At 41.9% G+C, this 14,410-nt stretch overlaps 1 protein-coding gene across 1 annotated transcript in view; it reads left to right on the top strand.

The window, feature by feature from the left end:
- ATR (ATR checkpoint kinase) overlaps positions 1-14,410 on the top strand; it is an 87,856-nt gene that overhangs the window by 35,151 nt on the left and 38,295 nt on the right. Inside the window, exons 25-28 of the mRNA XM_075201936.1 lie at positions 6,163-6,283; positions 9,407-9,544; positions 11,142-11,346; positions 12,370-12,551. Of these exons, the coding sequence (XP_075058037.1) occupies positions 6,163-6,283; positions 9,407-9,544; positions 11,142-11,346; positions 12,370-12,551 (646 nt within the window). The remainder of the gene's footprint in view (positions 1-6,162; positions 6,284-9,406; positions 9,545-11,141; positions 11,347-12,369; positions 12,552-14,410) is intronic.

The following is a 14,410-nucleotide window of genomic DNA, read 5'->3' on the forward strand; positions in this document are numbered from 1 at the left end:
TTCTGCGGCTATTTATCATAGGATCTGGAAGGTTTATATCCTTTGGTGTGAATCCAAGGGTTTCCATACTTCCAGGTTTAGCCTGTCTAGACTGTTGGCTTTTTTGCAGGAGCGCCTGGATAAGGGACTCAGACTAGGTTCCCTTAAAGTTCAGGTGTCTGCACTGTCAATTTATTTTCAGCGCAAATTGGCACTACTGAGTGAGGTTCAGACTTTTTTTACAAGGAGTCCTTCATATTCAACCCCCATTTTCTCATCCGGTAGAACCTTGGGACTTGAATTTAGTGTTGAGGGCTCTTTGTTTTCCTCCATTCGAGCCTCTTCATACCGCAGAATTGCACCATCTGTCTTAGAAGACGGTTTTTCTTCTAGCTATATCGTCAGCTAGGAGGGTGTCGGAAATGGCAGCACTCTGTTGTAGTTCTCCATTTTTGTTGTTTCATGAAGATAGAGCGGTGTTACGTACTAAACCTTCCTTTGTTCCAAAGGTAGTGTCTAGGTTCCATCTCAACCAGGGGATTGTGGTTCCGGCATTTCGTCCGGATTTGTCGCCTTCAACTGACTCTGTTGATTACGATCTTCATCTATTGGATGTGGTTAGGGCTCTCCGGTGCTATGTGGACCGCACAGCCTCTACTCGTAAAACAAAGGATCTGTTTGTTTTATACAACGTCAAGAAGCGTGGTTGGCCGGCGTCTTAACAGACTATTGCTCGGTGGATTACTTCCACTATTAGTCTGGCTTATGTCCGAGCTTCTCGGCCAGTTCCTCAGACGCTTAGGGCTCACTCGACCAGGGCTGTTGGTGCATCCTGGGCGGCACGCCATGGGGCTTTGGCTGAACAACTGTGCAAAGCGGCCACTTGGACGTCTGTTCATACTTTTGTAAAGTTTTACAGATTGCAGGCTTTCGCATCTTCTGATGCGAGCTTTGGCAGGAAAGTATTACATGCAGCCGCTCCAGAGCATTCCCTCCCATGAGGCTGCTTTGGTATGTCCCCAATGTCTGGCAGTGTCCCCCAGTGGTAGGAGAGAGAAAAGAGGATTTTTACTTACCGTAAAATCTATTTCTCTTTCTCCACTGGGGGACACTGCGCTCCCTCCCTTGCTCTGTAGACAATCTGATTATGAATGTTTTTGATTTAAATTCTTCTGCCCTTTGGGCAGCTCCTTATAGTACACTTGGTTAGTCAAAACTGAGGTATCTAGGAGAGGAGGGGCATAGCAGAGGAGGGGAGTAAAAATCAAAGAGTTTTTAGTGCCTAAACTCCCAATCCCACTACTATACCCCAATGTCTGGCAGTGTCCCCCAGTGGAGAAAGAGAAATAGATTTTACGGTAAGTAAAAATCCTCTTTTTTGACCCTGTGTGACACTGTAAGCAGGCATTCCTCTCCCTGAACTAAATCGGGCTGAGCGGATGTGCCTGCGGCAACTAGAGAGTGTACCCTGGTGAGTTCCTCCATGACTGTTGCTAGGGACTTGGCACAAAGCGGTTCTTCCATAGCTGCTACTCCCTGGGCTGTATCGCGTAGCTCCTGGGTCCCAGCTTCGCAATCCGTGCAAACAGCCTCCTGGTTAGGCTGTCCAATAGATAATTTTGCATTACATTTTGCACATGTATAAAACAACGCAGACCTTACCAGCAGATCCCTTATTTTTGGACGTCCCCTTTTCAAACATATTTTAAATGTATTACAAATGAGTGAAACAAACTAATAACAATATTAACAAAAAGTCTCTATACTAGGCAAAAGTCTTGAGTAAATACCAATCCCCATGCAATGAAGCAACAGTCCTGATTGTGAACAGCTTAAAAGGGCATTCAATATGTCTATGGAGTACAATATTAAACACAAGGAACGATACCAGTAGATGGAGAAGCAGAGCAGAGGAGCAGCGTACAGTACCACCATCTCCATGTCCCAATATGGCCACTTTCGTGCCAGGTAGTAGGGAGGGGGGTGGAGAGAAGTCCCGCCCCCAGATATGGGCGCCTATATGAACTGCCGATCAGAGTATACTTTAGTATGGCTGTCGGCGTGCAGTAGAGTGCCCAGGCAGCGTGTGCAGTGTTCCCTTTAGTATATGATTCGCCTCCTAAGGACCATGATCGATACCTTGTTCCCTGCTGCTCGTAGTCTAGGGGAAGGGACTTGCCGGCATGTCCGTTGGGCGGGGGGAGGTGGACTGCTGCAGCTCTCCCGCGCAACTAAGTTTACAGTGAGCTTGAAAAAGAAAACCAGCCTTTTTCCTATGTGGGGCACCTAAAGCCCTAACGGCAGACATACAAAATATGGCCCCATAAGCTCATTTCTAGGGGATGACTGCCGGCCAAGAGGTGGAAGGTAATTGAGCTATGCTGCTGCTTACCTTCGCAGGCAACCCAGGGTGAATAGAGCCTACAGGCTATTCACCCCTCGGAAAATAAAAACATGTAAAAGCCTAAAAAAAAACTAGTATAAGCAGGAGCCTATACAAACGTGTGCCATCTCCTAGGCACTTTAAAAAAAAACTGAGGTATCTAAATGAGAGGAGGGGCATAGTAGGGGAGGAGATTGAAGATCAAAGAAGTTTATAAGTGCCTAGACTCCTAGACCCACTACTATACCCCAATGTCTCGCAGTGTCCCCCCAATGGTAGGAAAGAAAAGGAATTACACACTTCTTCCTTTAACTTGACAAGACTCTTGTCCTTTTTATAAGATGGTCTGATATTGCCTTCTCTGAGGGTTTCATCCAACTGTCTTTTTTCAGAAGAAGTTGACTCGACTTTTCTTTGGAGGGTTCTACATGTTCTACTGCCAAATATTCTGCCGGTATTTCCGTGGGACCTGAGCTTTGTGTTTTCGCCACTACATCGACCACCGTTTGAACCTTTAGAACCTGTTGATTGCAAATCCCTTTCCTGTAAAGTGTCATTCTTACTGGCTATTGCTTCAGCAAAAAGGGTGTCTGAATTGGCTGCCAGAGGGATTAAGGCTATCCTTGATTCCCAATTAAAAAACGTTATATTTATTTAGGCTCTACTACACTAAGAAATTTATTATACTGGCCACATATGCTGCAGTATCAGTGTCCTAATAGCATAGCAATTGTGGCCGAAAAACTAGCTTGTCAGATAATGACCCTACAGAAATTGGTAAGATCGTTATTGGGCAAATTGGTAAATATAGTTTTCCAATCACAATTTTCCAATGTAACCAAAGTGAAACAGGCAGATCTTGTCCAATTTATACACCCTCATGTGCGGACACATTGGGCACTGATTCTTTTGCTTGGCATTCTGGTCGAGCAGGATTGACCTGTGCATGGACAGCTTTTCAGATCACTGTAGAAAAATTTCTCTAATTCAGTATTTTTCAGGTTAGCTACTGCTATCGCTGCAATAGACTTTCCCGTACAATACTGCTAACCAATTCCAATAGTCTTCCCTAACATGTATGTATGTGATGTATGGCTAAATATACAAATGTATGCACTTTTTGTTTAATAATCTTATTTTATCTTGCACAGCCATTTGTGAGACACTCCTGACCATGTGTTATAGATGGTGCTGTGCTGTGGGAGTAAGGCATTAATTTCTAACAATCTGACTGGCCCGCCCCCCCCCACCCCCCCCTTCTATGCCCCCTGGACAAAGTGCCTACGGAGGAGGGCGTTTTTTTTACAGCTATTGGTGTTTCTACCTCAGAAACGATGCAGTTGGGTTATAATTTTCAAAAAGTCCAGCCTGATCCCTACTCAGCGCATGGTTTCCCTGGGTCTTTTGTTCGACGGACAGATTCTGGACGTTCAAAAACAGGTGAAAACCCTGTTATCCCTCAAGTACATTTCCATTCTTCAGTGCATGAAACTTATGGGGTGGATGGTGTCTTTGTTTTGAGGCGGTACAGTTTGCTTGTTTCCATATACGGCCATTCCAAAACAAGATACTACATACCATACAAGATGGTCGAGGTCCAATCCTCACTTGGCGATAGTTTTTGTATCTGTCGCCACTGATCCGTTGGTCTTTCTTGTGGTGGCTGAAGACGAGGAATCTCAGTGAGGGACGTCCCCTCTCGGTGTGGGACTGGACCATAGTTACCACAGATGCCAGCCTACACAGCTGGCGTGCAGTGACACTGAGCCTCTGTTTTCAGGGGTATTGGTCCCAGGAGCAGTCAAGGCTTCCCATCAATGTTCTTGAGTTATGGGCATTTTTCAATGCTCTGGTACAGGCACAGTTCTTTCTGAAGAACAGTCCCATTCCAGTCCCGTCTGCTAACGCCACAATGGTGGCGTTAATCAACCACCTAGGTGGGGGTATCTGAAGTTCCCTTGCCATCAGACAGGAGGATCATGAACTGGGTGGAGCATCATGCCCTGTTCATATTGGCAGTCTTTATCTCAGGGGTGAACAATTGGGAAGCCGACTACTGAAGTGGTCATCCAGGGAAATGGTTTCTCCACGCGGAGGTGTTCGCCCAGATTGTGCACAGGTGGTGTCAGCCGGTCATGATGGCCTTTCGGCTGAATAAAAAGTGGCCCGTTTTGTGTCAGGACCAAGGATCCGCAGACATCCCTAGTTAATGCCATGGCGGTTCCCTGGAATTACCGGCTGGTATATCTCTTTTCTCTGATTCCTATGTTACCAAGGTTTCTGGTAATTCCGCACCAGACTGTCCGTGAACATCCTAGTATGCTGTTCTTTTTGGCATGGCAATAGAGCCACCCTGGAGATATCCTCTCAGGGGGGATCCCCTGAGCCAGAGTCTGTTCTTTGATCACTATGGCTGGCTTTGACGGCCTGGCGGCTGAGGCCCTGATTCCCAGCAGAAAAGGTTTCTCTGACAGGGTCATCCAGGTGATGATTAAGGCCAGGAAACAGGCGACTTCTAAGGAATGTCACCGGGTCTACATCTCTTCGGGTTCCTACATCTTTGTTTCATCTGGCTTGGTTCTTGTCTTTCCTCCAGGATGGCCTGGACAAGGGCCTGCGTTTGGCTTCTCTTAAGGTTCAGGTCTTGACCTGGTCTGTCGTTTTCCAAAGATGACTGACTGTGTTGACGGAGGTCCACACCTTTCTTCAAGGGGTCCTTCACGTCCAACCACCTTTTGATCCGCGCAGTGGGAGCTGAATTTAGTTGTTTCAGCAGAGGTTTGAATCTTTAGAATCTATTCCCTTAAAAATTCTGATCTGGAAGGTCTCCTTTTTACTCACCATGTCATCTGCAAAACGGTTTTCTTAGTTGGCGGCCCTGTCCTGCAGGTCACCCTTCTTCATTTATCATTAGGATCGAGCTGTTTTACGTCCCAAGGCCTCTTTTCAACCTAAAGTGATGACCAAATTTCACATCAGCCAGGATATTGTTATACCTACATTGCCCTGGGACTTGCAGTCCGGTTCTCAGGATTTGCTTCTTCTGTTGGACGTGGTTCGGACTTTGTGGATCGAACGGTATTCGTGCGTAAAACTGATAGTCTCCTGGTGTTATACAACACTCACAAACGAGGATGGACGGCAGCAAAACAGATAGTTGCCAAATGGATAATTACTACCATTCATCAGGTGTATCCAGTTCCTGTGCAGATTACAGCTCCCTCCACCAGGTCATTCAGTGCCTCCTGGGTGGCGCGAAATTGAGTGTCGGTCGAGCAGTTGTATTCGGCAGCTACCTGGTTTTCCATTCACACGTTTACCAGATTATATTGCTTCAACATCTTTGTCTCCAAAGACGCTAGCTTTGTCCGAAAAGTTCTCCGTGCAGCCCGGTCTGAGCGTGGGGCAGTGTAACGTCTCCATGGTCAGCAATGTTCCCCAAATGGCTGTGCAAGAAAAAAAACTATTTTTGTACTCACCGTAAAATCTTTCTCTTAACCCATTTGGGGGACACTGTGCTCCTACCCTTTTGTTCTGACAGTTTTTGGTTATGTGTTCTGTTTGACTGTGTCTTTAGTCCTATCCTTAGGGTTTTGTTAGTTAAATAAACTGATTATCCTCTGACCATGGGTCATAGAAGGGAGGTAGCAGACCAGTCAGATTGTTAGAAGTTAGTGCCTTACTCCTAGAACAGCTCCCTCTATGCCCCATGGTCAGCAGGTGAGTGCAAAATTCCTCTTATAGTATTTATATAAATTTTATAAATGCATTGCATTTTGAATTTACCTTTTACTTAACAGGTACAAGAGCTCCCGGAAGGCTGTAAACTGGGCTAAAATAAAGAAACCCATTTACCTAAGCAGGCTGGGTAATAACTTTGCAGACTGGTCTGCATCCTGGGCTGGTTACTTGATAACAAAGGTACAGTAATACCCAAGATAATTGTTTCTATAAATATGATATTCAGAATTCTTTTCATCCTTCTAACCTTTATTTTGAATAACAATATGTCTTAATTTCTGTACTGTTCATATGGGTCATTTGGTATCTTTTAATGTGTTTTTATAAGTAAAAGTTCCTATTTTTAGTGATAATGGATTGACTCAAAAATGAGGGTCCTTTTTAAATTTCCATTTATTATGAAAAAAGACTGTTGCACAAATGTTTATACCGCCACCCCCCTCCTGCCCACCTTTAGCATTGTGCCTGTAAAAAAAACCCCCAAAAAAAACCCCAATAAACATTGTTACAAATCTTTTACTAAATTTATGGTTACTTTAGCATTCTGTAAATGGCTTCTTAAAGTTTTACAGCGAATACAGTTTGATTTCTTTTTTTAATTGCTACATAACCGCCAGGATTTGTAACACATACATTTTTATAACGCACAGTCACCTTTTCTTCTACTTTCTTCATTTTGAATCAGTTGAAGGAACGGAGAAAATTTATAAATTGAATAAATTAATTGCACTAATACATAAAAATGAATTCTTTTATATGCTGTTTACAGTGTGCTTGTGTATATTAAGTGCAAACTGATTTTTGGTAATGCATAGCTAATCAATACATTGGTTATTCTCATTAACAATTAAATATCATGTATTATACATAATTTAATTGCACTAATTTACAATGAGGAGCCCTCACTTTTATGAACTTACAAGGGTGGTTTCATACAGGAGCTTTGTACACTTACAAATAGATAAGTACTACCGTTTCATAGTGATCTATTGCTCACACTATAACACATTGAAGTAAAGGGAAAACACTCCTCGTTTGTCACAAGATAAGCTCAGAAATCTGTGCATGTTGTCAAGGGAGCTATTGAGTTCTATGAACACCAGTGATTCTCTATCTGCAAAAGCACTAGCCTTCAAAGCGCCCATATAACACTAACATAGTATGTTGATATATGTGAGGTCTCCTTTTCCTAGGGATAGTCCTGAAGCTAAATTTTAATGTAAACAAAATCGTCATCTGTGTTAGCTAGTTGTCTCTGTCTTTTCCGTTTTGTTTCTGTGGTTAAAGGGGAATTTGTTCCTGACATAAGAATATGCTTTTTAAGTTTACATTTTTATGGGTATTAGAAGTCACTGAGGCGTTCTGTGACCATATAAAAGCACATGCCTCTTGGACACAGAAATCCAATGCAACGTACAATACCCCTAATAGTTTACAGTAGGGAGTACATAAATTCTTTATAATACACAAGTTTTCCCAATAAATACTGAAGCTTTTTTTAGCAATGACATCAGTACTCATTGTTTATAGAAATACATTTTAAGGAGTTTATATATTAACATCACTTCTGTATTATAAATAAGTACTTCACTGTTTATCTTGAATCTGATCTATAATGTTTTAGTTATTGCATTGCGGTAAAAGACTACAAAAATATATCAAATAGGCATTGTATGTAAGTTTCTTGTTTACAATGTATAGTTAGTAGGGACATAATAGGCTTTACAAGTCTGCACCCACACTTCCTTGTGAGGCAATGCTATTGTATAGTAATAGGGACATGTGAATTACTTCTGCTTTAAGAAAGCTAATATTGTATTTTATGATCGTTCCCCTACAGAATCCTTTTCAAGCTCCTCACTCTGACTTACAAGGCCCTCGCCAACTCCACTGCTCCCTACATCTCTAACCTTATCTCTATTCACACTCCCTCCCGCTCACTGCGATCGTCCAACGATCGTCGCCTCTCTTCCCCTCTGATTACCTCCTCTCACGCACGTATCCAAGACTTCTCCCGCGCCGCTCCCCTCCATTGGAACAAGCTCCCCCGCTCCATCAGAACTTCCCCTAATCTGTCCTCTTTCAAACGAACATTAAAAACCCACCTTTTCCTAAAGCCTTCCAGTCTCATGCCTAAACTCCCACCGGTCGGCTACCTCTCTTTCTCATCCCTTCTTCCCTTCTCCCCCTTCCTCCCGTCTCTCCGTCTCATCCATGTGTCTGTCTGTCTTCCCCTCCCTTTAGATTGTTCGCTCCTTTGAGCAGGGCTCTCCTACCTTCTGTTTCCATCACTTTTAACTGCGCTCTCCAGCTACTCCGCTCACCTCCTCTCAGTCCCTCTGCCCTCTGTCTCCTCTCGCTTCTCTCCGCTCCCCTCAGTGACTCTCAACCTGTCATCCGTGCCCACCCTCTTGGGCCATAGTTACCTGCCTGTACTCACTTTTCCCCTCCCTCCCTCTCTTTCATGCTGTGCCTGAGCCCCCAGAGTTATAGTGCTTACTGTTACTTGTACTGTGCTGTTTCACCTTGTACTGTGCCATTGTTTGTCCTTGTACGGCGCTACGGATACTTTGGCGCCCTATAAATAAAAATTATTAATAATAATAATAATAATAATCGTTAAACCCACGTCAACCTAACCTTGGTTCTCATGTATTGATTCATTTTATAATGTTTAAATGATACTTCCTCTTGTTACTCCTGAATGTCATCTCCTTAGAGACCATTTGCTAGAATGACAAGGTATCATCTTAAGTATGCTGCCCAGACACTGTCTTATTCAATGTGTTTGTATCATATATAGGGTAGTATATTGGAGCAAAGTAACTTCCGCACAGTTTTATACAATGTTGACATCAAGGAGCTGCGTGGATTGCAGAACCTGTATTTAATTACAGTGAATGTTTGATGCAAGAAATGGTGGAAATTACTTTGTACTCGCGTTAAATCCTTTTCTCTGAATCCATTGGGGTACACTGACAATTGGGGTATGAAGAGTTTAAAGTGCAAAACTCCTGCCTGGACCCTCCCCATATGATGTAAGATAAATTGGTAATATTACAACAGGACTTCATCTTTATCTAAGGGTACTTTTTTATAGTTTTGTTTTCTTCTTGAGAGTAGTGTCAAGGGTTGGTGTCAACAGTAAAGCATTTAAAAAAAAAAACAACAAAAAAAAAAAACAGGGATGCCACATGTATTTGATCTGACTCCACCCAATAATGTGAACTTGTTTCATCTTTTAGTGTTCTGAGTTGCACAGCTTCAAATTATTAATCTTTTTAAAATATGTTTGGCCTGCAGGTCAGACATGAACTTGCAAGAAAAGTTTTCAACTGCTGCAGTATAATGATGAAGCATGACTACAAAGTGACCATTTATCTTTTACCACATATACTGGTATATGTGTTGCTTGGCTGTAACAAAGATGATCAGAAAGAGGTAAGAAAACATTACTCATAACCCATCATCGTTTATAGGGCGCCATAGATTCCGTAGCACCAGACTACCATCCCACGTATGACTTACATTTTACAGATATGACATACATGAATAATCATAAATATACTAATAGACACCTGAATACAATTTAGCATAATGACACATACACAGATAATTGTGAGCTAGCATGGATACTGGTACCTGTGAGTGAACAGACAGCAGAAGATTCAGCTTAAGGCAAACACAAGGAATAGGGTAGAGAGGATCCTGCCCTCGAGAACTTACATTTTAGAGGGAGGGGGAAATGAGAGACATTGGGTACAAATAAGAAATGGGTGGATGTGTTGAATGGATAAAATAGAGAGTGTCTAGGAGGTGGTAGGGTAGTCAATCATGAAGAGGTGAGTTTTGAGGGAGCAATTGAAGGTTTGGGGGGAGAGTCTGGTAGGACAAGGCAAAAATTTCCATAGTTGGGAGCAGCACAGGAGAAGTGTTGGAGACAGGGTGTGCTAGGGAGAGGTGAAGTGAGTTGAAGGTCAGAGGAGGAACAAGCTGTGGTTTATCTCATTATGAGGTCAGAGATGTATGGAGCGGAAATGTTGCTAAGGGCCTTCTAGGTGAGATTGTGCAGCTTGAACTGAATTCTGGAAGCAATGGGGGGGGAGCAAGTGAATGGACTGGGAAAGGAAGATTAGTGAGTGAACCAGGGTTTTTGGTTACTTTCTGAGTGAGGAAGGGGTGTATTTTGGCAATGTTGCTGAGAAATAAATTACAAAACAGGGAGAGGGACTGGATGTGAGGGTGAATCTGAATGCAAGTCAAGGATGACACACAGTCAACATATGTGAGGAACAGGGGGCAGAGTGAAATTAATGCTTTCGATATGAGTTATTTGTGTCCCATTACTACTTTTTATGACTTGAATAACAAGTGTTCTACATAAAACAGAGTAGAAAGCAATATGTTGATAATTATTACAACTGCTTGGTTACTGTCTGTTTTTGCTAACTTTAAACAGCCACAAATTATTACTGATATGTGCTGTAATTTTAAGTCAAGTCTTCCCTGTGTTTATTCGTTACATAAATGTCACTTAGGCCTTTAAATAATAATCTGGTTGAATTAATCTGAAGCCAGTCTTGACATAGTCGGAGAAAGGCATAATACTACTTGTGTGGTGGGTGGCAATCCCTCAATGTTCTTCACTGCTCTCTTACACTAGACCAGTGGATTCCAAACTTTCAGTTCAAGGCACCCTTAGGGTCTCCAAAAAATTTTTAAGGCACCCCTAAGCCAAAATAATTACCAAGTAGTCCCCCGTCTTGCTTACCACTGGCCTCTGGCCGGGGCACCCCTGTGAGATCTCCAAGGCACCCCAGGGAGCCTAGGCGCACAGTTTGGGAACCACTGCACTAGACACTGAAGAGTCATTAGTGGTGAGGGACATACTGTATAAAGGATGTCATGTTGAGCTAGATGGTGACTAATACAGGAACTATAAGGTGGCGATGTAGACTGCCACCAGCAGAATGCACATTGATTTTTTTGGACAGGAGTTTCTTGTGATTTCTGCAGATTTACTAATAACTTGTTTCAGGTTCATGCTGAAATAATGGCAGTTTTAAAGCATGAAGATCCATGGGTTCGACGCTTACAAGACAATGCCTCTGATCTGAGCCAGCTCAGCACCCAGACTGTCTTCTCAATGCTTGACCACCTCACTCATTGGGCACGGGAAAAATTTCAGGCACTGCATTCTGAGAAAACCAGCATCAAACCTGGAGGCCGCACAGAAGTAAAATGTTAGTGTTTAAATTACAAAGCTGGCACCCATAATATTATGGCCACAGCAATAAGAAACTATTAGAAATGCAAGATGACGGCAAAATAATTGCTTTACACCACAAATATGTAAATAGCAGCCGACATGCTTACTAAATGGCATAGGGCCTGATTAATCTTCGAATGCAACGTGAACGCAACTTGCATTTCAAAAAACAGAGGAAACTTGCATGCATGTACGCCCATATTCAAATACAAGCGGATCTCAAGAAAAGTTTTAATTTTGAATCTGGGTATAAGTATGCTCTGGCTATACGGTACTTGCCGTATGCAGTCAGAAAAGACTGCAGGATACGCACATGCATATACTGTATATGTGCATATGTATATGTTTTTTGTTTTTTTTTTAATTTTTTACTTGAAATGCATAAATCGGGATGTTTTTAATGCATACATTACATAGTCTGCATTTTTATAGTTTCTCTTATTTGCAATCGCATGTTCTGGCGTGCATATGTTTAGTCATCACGATCAGTCAGTACTTACACCTGCCCTGTAACTGGTGCAAATATTATGGCTAGAAACACGTACCTAAAAGATGCCCAGAGCTTAAATCGGAAGAATGTGTGTGTGCTCAACCTCGTCATGCTCTTACTCTACATTGCCTATGTGCGTCTGTCCATTCCCTCCCCTGTTCCGCCCTTCAAGTCGTAAGCATTCGGATGTATAGTTTGCGAGCATGCGCAGAGCAATTTCATGCAAGGTACGGCACAGAACAGGACTTAAGTTCGAAGGTGAATCAGGACCATAATCTTTAGCCCCCTATATTAGATTTCACTTTCGTACAATACCACTCCAGACAGTCCCCAACAGCCACAAGTGGATGGCAAAACATTCTTCCAAACTCTCCCTGATGAGTAGGAATGAAGTTTAGAATCCCTTATAAAGACAAATTGTGAGATTTTCAGGTTGTAAGAAAATAGGGATTTAAATATAACACTTGTAGTTTTCAAATATTTTATTTACTTCTTTTGTTCATATAGCAGTCTCCCAAGAAGACGATGGAGAGTATCAAAATGTGAAATCATTTCTAGAACTTATACCGCAAGATACTCTGGCTGTTGCTTCTTTTCGTTCCAAAGCCTACACCAGGGCTGTTATGCACTTTGAATCTTTTATCATGGAGAAAAAACAAGAAATTCAGGGGCACTTGGGATTTTTGCAGGTGAGTAGTTATTTAAAGGGAGAGCTGTAAAGAGATCAGTGATCCATGTTTGGTTAAGTTTCCTTTAATTTCTATATTCTATTTATAATTAGGACTTATTGTCACATGACCATTCTTTAAATGACAAGTCATTCATATTGCACACTCGAAAGACATACATGGTAGGTTAACTGGCTGCTTTCTAAATATGAACCCTAGTATTTGTGTGCTTATGTGTTAGTAAAGTTAGACTTTAAGTTCCATTGAGGTTATTCTGTGTATTATTGTGGCACTATATAAAAAAAACCTAATAAATAATCGCGTGTCATTTGCATCTGCAACTGCTATTACTATTTGGTACCTAATTTAGTTGATACATTTGTGGATTTTGTTTAATTTGCATGAAACATAAGTTGTATAATAAACAAAGGTGTTTTTTTATGTCCTTGTTGATATTTAGAAAGTATATTGTCAAATATTAAGCACAGTGACACAATGGGGTTAATAAGGTAGGATCCACTTCTTTGTGTAGAAAGTAACACATGTGCTGTTTTTGTTGGTAGACATATATTCTCTTTGCTGTTATTGGGGGACACTGCAGCCATGGGGTTATTGGACTTGAAGCTAGGGCACTTCAGTAGTTAAAACTGCTTAGTGTATAGCACCTCCCCTATATAGCACCTACCATCTGGAGCTGAACTCTGGTGCTTTTTTTTAGTGCCCTGTGGATTAGAGTGTCTTTATAATATAGGGCTCTTGACCTATGTTTTGGGGGGGTTTTTTGTTCTGTTTTAAGGGTGTTTTTTTTTTTTTTTTTTTTTTTTGTTTTTTATATATTTTTTTTTTTTTAAAAGGACGCTTCCCAGGGAGTGGATAGCCTGGAAGGTTGTGTTTTTACTCTCTTTTTCTTCGGCTTGTCATGTGTCTCAGGAGCGTTATGTTGTAAACCACTATTTCTGGTTTTTCATTTTGACAGGGCAGTGCTTGGCACAAAGCCCTCTTTTGAGTCTAAGGTGGTATCCCATTTTCATATGAAGTAGGAGATTGTTGTTCTGCCATCCTAGGTCTTCTACTTCTGATGCGTCTTGCACCTTCTGGATATAGAAAAGTTATCCCAATAGAGATTGAGGGCGCACACTGGAGGATAGTTAGGGTAATAGCTAATGTAAAAGAGAAAAAATAGGAAGATGGAGAAACCTAATTAGGTAGACTCCTTCACTGCTGCGGACCCGCAGTGGGTAGCTCACTCCCACCTATAGTGAAAAATAACACAAAACCAGCGAATAGGGGTCGCGCTGTTAAGAATCAGATATTGTAAAAAACATAATACTCTGAGGTTCTCCTGTCAAGTGAAGTAGGACAGTCCACGATATACACAATAAAAATAACACTGTATTTATTACAATTGACAGTAATCAGTATAGAAAGTATACGCTGGAGTAACAATCTCTATAGATACAAAGTAGACCCTGTAGAATAGAAAGGGTTAAAATACCAACACTAAATTAAAAACAAACATAAACAATCGCGGCTGTAAAAAAGGGATGGTGTACACATTAAAAATCGTCCAGGGACAAAATAATCTATAGTCACAAATCCAGGACATAAGAGGCAGCCATGTACATTAGAGTACTGAGGTCTTCACTGAGACACTATGAATAGTAGCCCGTGATAACGGCCTCCTCCATATACAAACAGTGTGTGTGGCAAAAAAAGGAACTCTCAGTCACCTGGTTGTGTAATGGTCCGCCAAAGGACCTGGTGCTCCGATATACGGATAGTGTAGCTCCCTTTGAGACTGTCCTGTCTCTATGATAAAAGCTCCGCTTGTGACCTCAATCCAATTGATAATGTTAATTAGTTTCCAACTGGAACACACT

This window comes from Mixophyes fleayi, chromosome 3 (genome assembly GCF_038048845.1).
Source record: "Mixophyes fleayi isolate aMixFle1 chromosome 3, aMixFle1.hap1, whole genome shotgun sequence".
In the NCBI taxonomy this organism is placed as follows: domain Eukaryota; kingdom Metazoa; phylum Chordata; class Amphibia; order Anura; family Limnodynastidae; genus Mixophyes; species Mixophyes fleayi.